The 2542-nt window shown below is 46.7% G+C and overlaps 1 protein-coding gene across 1 annotated transcript in view; it reads right to left on the bottom strand.

Moving 5' to 3' along the window:
* The window catches only part of LOC105524509 (chromosome unknown open reading frame, human C4orf27), a 24391-nt gene extending 22468 nt beyond the window's left edge, over positions 1-1923 (bottom strand). Inside the window, exon 1 of the mRNA XM_011959801.1 lies at positions 1813-1923. Within this exon, the coding sequence (XP_011815191.1) occupies positions 1813-1860 (48 nt within the window). The 5' untranslated portion in view covers positions 1861-1923. The remainder of the gene's footprint in view (positions 1-1812) is intronic.
* Between the last annotated feature and the right edge of the window lie 619 nt (positions 1924-2542).

Below are 2542 nucleotides of genomic sequence, written 5' to 3'. Positions count from 1 at the left end.
AAAAAAAAAAAAAAACACGTTGAACAAAAAGGTCGTTGAAAAATGAATCCAGAAGTATAACAGCAAATAGTAAAGATCATAGTAAAAACAAGTAGTAAGTCATACTTCTTGAGAACTTATTTTGTGCTATTTCACTGTTCTAAGCACCTTCTGTGGATTAACTCATTTAGTCCTCAACCGTCTCATCGCTAGATACTATTAACCTCATCCTACAGCTGAGGAAACTGACGTTAACTTCCCTATGTCCCTAACTAGGAAGTAGGAGAGAAGGGATTTAAACTCAGGTTTAAATCTGGCTCCAAAGCAGATTCTCAACCACTTCACTATGTTGCTTCTCCAACAGCAAATATAGAACAGTAGGAACATATGAAGTCCTGAGCTATCCTGTCTTCTGTTTTTATAACAGTCTTTGTTCAGACTTTCAAAACTGGCTCCAACTGAAGATGTTAGAAAAGGCTGAATCTCCTTGCTGAAAGGCAGTTTTGCATAATGGTTAGGTTGCCCAGGTAGACTCCTGACTCTACTGATTTCCAACTTTACGCAAGTTACTTAACCTCTCTGTGTTTTGTTTTCTCATCTGCAAAAAAGGGCATACAGTGCCTATATCATAGGGTTGTTACAAGGAATGTTATTATACGTAAAAATACACAGGACAGTCCTAGCACACAATACACAAATGCTGGCCTTTATGGTTATAGTCTCTACAGACTCATCTTCATTTCTGGTATTGTATTTCTAGTTAAGCACATCACTCCGCCAAAGCAGTTCTTCACTGCACCTTCAAAAAGAGAATTTTTTCAGCTGTGCCTTAACTCACACACTAGTTCAGCATCTCCATATCCCTAACAACTAGAATTTAGAACAGCTGTCCCCTTCGGAGGCTACTCTTCTTCTTGACCCTGGTATTCCTAGAGTGCATGAGCCAATATGAAGAACGCCTACACGCATGGCCCTTTAACAGTTAGTTAAGCCCTCTAAGACTGTCTCACCCTGTCCAATTTATGGCACTGCCAAAGGAATTTTTCTAAAACTTTAGTTATCATAAAGGCACTTCTTTCCTGCCTGATTCCCCTTATTGCTACTGTGGAGGTTACAGAACTTCCGAAATCGTAGTAACGTACGAGAGAATGCACATACTTTCTCGTCGTCCCCTCTCAGTAGTGCTTTTATGATCAGGTCCCTCTTACTTTCCCATTTCCCTGGCTCTAGCCAAGCCGAACGCTCCGCTATGGCCAAACATCTCCTACAGTTTTTTGTCTCAAAATCTTATTCATCTGCCTTCAAAACCCTTTTTCAAAGAGTTGTCTTAAAAGTCTTCTTTAACACCCCCTGGGACTTGTTAAATCCTCCTTCAGTGTTTCCATAGCACTTTTTACACACCAGCTTTATAATCCCAAACAAAAAAGTAACAGTAGAATGCGTATTCGCTTGTGTACCTCCTCCCCAGGCCGGGGGCTCTACAAGGAGCAGGGGCAGGCGGGTTGACCCCGAATACGCAGCGTCCCGCACAACGTCTAGAATGTAATCGGTTCCCCATCAAACTGGTTGGGCGAATGAATGAACCGCCGGCTGGCTTAATCCGTTTCCCCAGGAAATGCGCCAAGAGGAGCTGGGCAGAAGACGCAGAGGCGCTACTTTCCTTGTCCAACCCCCTGCAGGACGCGAAACAGCGGCCCTGGGCAGGGTCCCCGCAGTAAACCGCAGCCCCCAGACACACAGCAAGCTTAATAATCACTGGATGAATGAAACGCGCTGCCTCCTGGCTGTCACCCAAAGCGCCCCGCGCAGCCCGCACAAGCTTTCCGGCAGTACCTGCGGCCCCTCCCCGCCGGGCCTGCGCTTCCCGCCACCGCCGACCATTCCGCAGCTGCAGTGCCAGCAGCATTCCCCGATACGCGGCCGCTTCCGAGCGCCCCCAACTGCTTCCGGGTTCAAAAGTCTCCAATCCGAATCTCAGCGCCGCCAGGGCGCGCCAGTTTAGGGAAAAGGCTCCGCCCATTCCCCGCCCCCTGAGACCTGGCGCCAGGCGCATTGAGGCCCCTCCCACTCCAGTAATGGGCGCGAGAAAGGAGCGTCTTCTGTCCGCGTAGTCTGCATCTAGGCTTTCAGGAGCATCTTCCAGGGTCTCTCCAGAGACCCCTAGACTACTGAATCCGAATCCGTTAGAGTGGTCCAACCTTCCTCTTTAGGTGTCTACTAGAGGCAAGTTTGGATGTATGCAGCTGTCCTCAATACAGCCCCTTCCTTGTTTTTTCTTCATTTATATTTACTTAAAATATTAATCCTTTTCTCCTTCTCCTCCATCCCTCTCTCTCCCCTACTTTACCGTTATTGGCTTACACTAATTCAATCCCGATTATCTCCAAGAAGGAAATCAATGTCTGTCGGTCTCTGTCTCCGTACCGTCGTCTTCTTGGTACAATTTGGACTGTTTTTTCTCTACACCCCTGATATGCAAAGTGTAATACCTGAACTCAGCATCCTGAGGGAATTTGTTAAAAACGCCAAATCTCAGGCCCTACCCAGACTTACTGAATCAGTA

Source organism: Colobus angolensis, unplaced genomic scaffold (assembly GCF_000951035.1).
Source record: "Colobus angolensis palliatus isolate OR3802 unplaced genomic scaffold, Cang.pa_1.0 Scaffold5, whole genome shotgun sequence".
In the NCBI taxonomy this organism is placed as follows: Eukaryota; Metazoa; Chordata; class Mammalia; order Primates; family Cercopithecidae; genus Colobus; species Colobus angolensis.
This window is presented reverse-complemented; position numbering and strand designations above follow the sequence as displayed.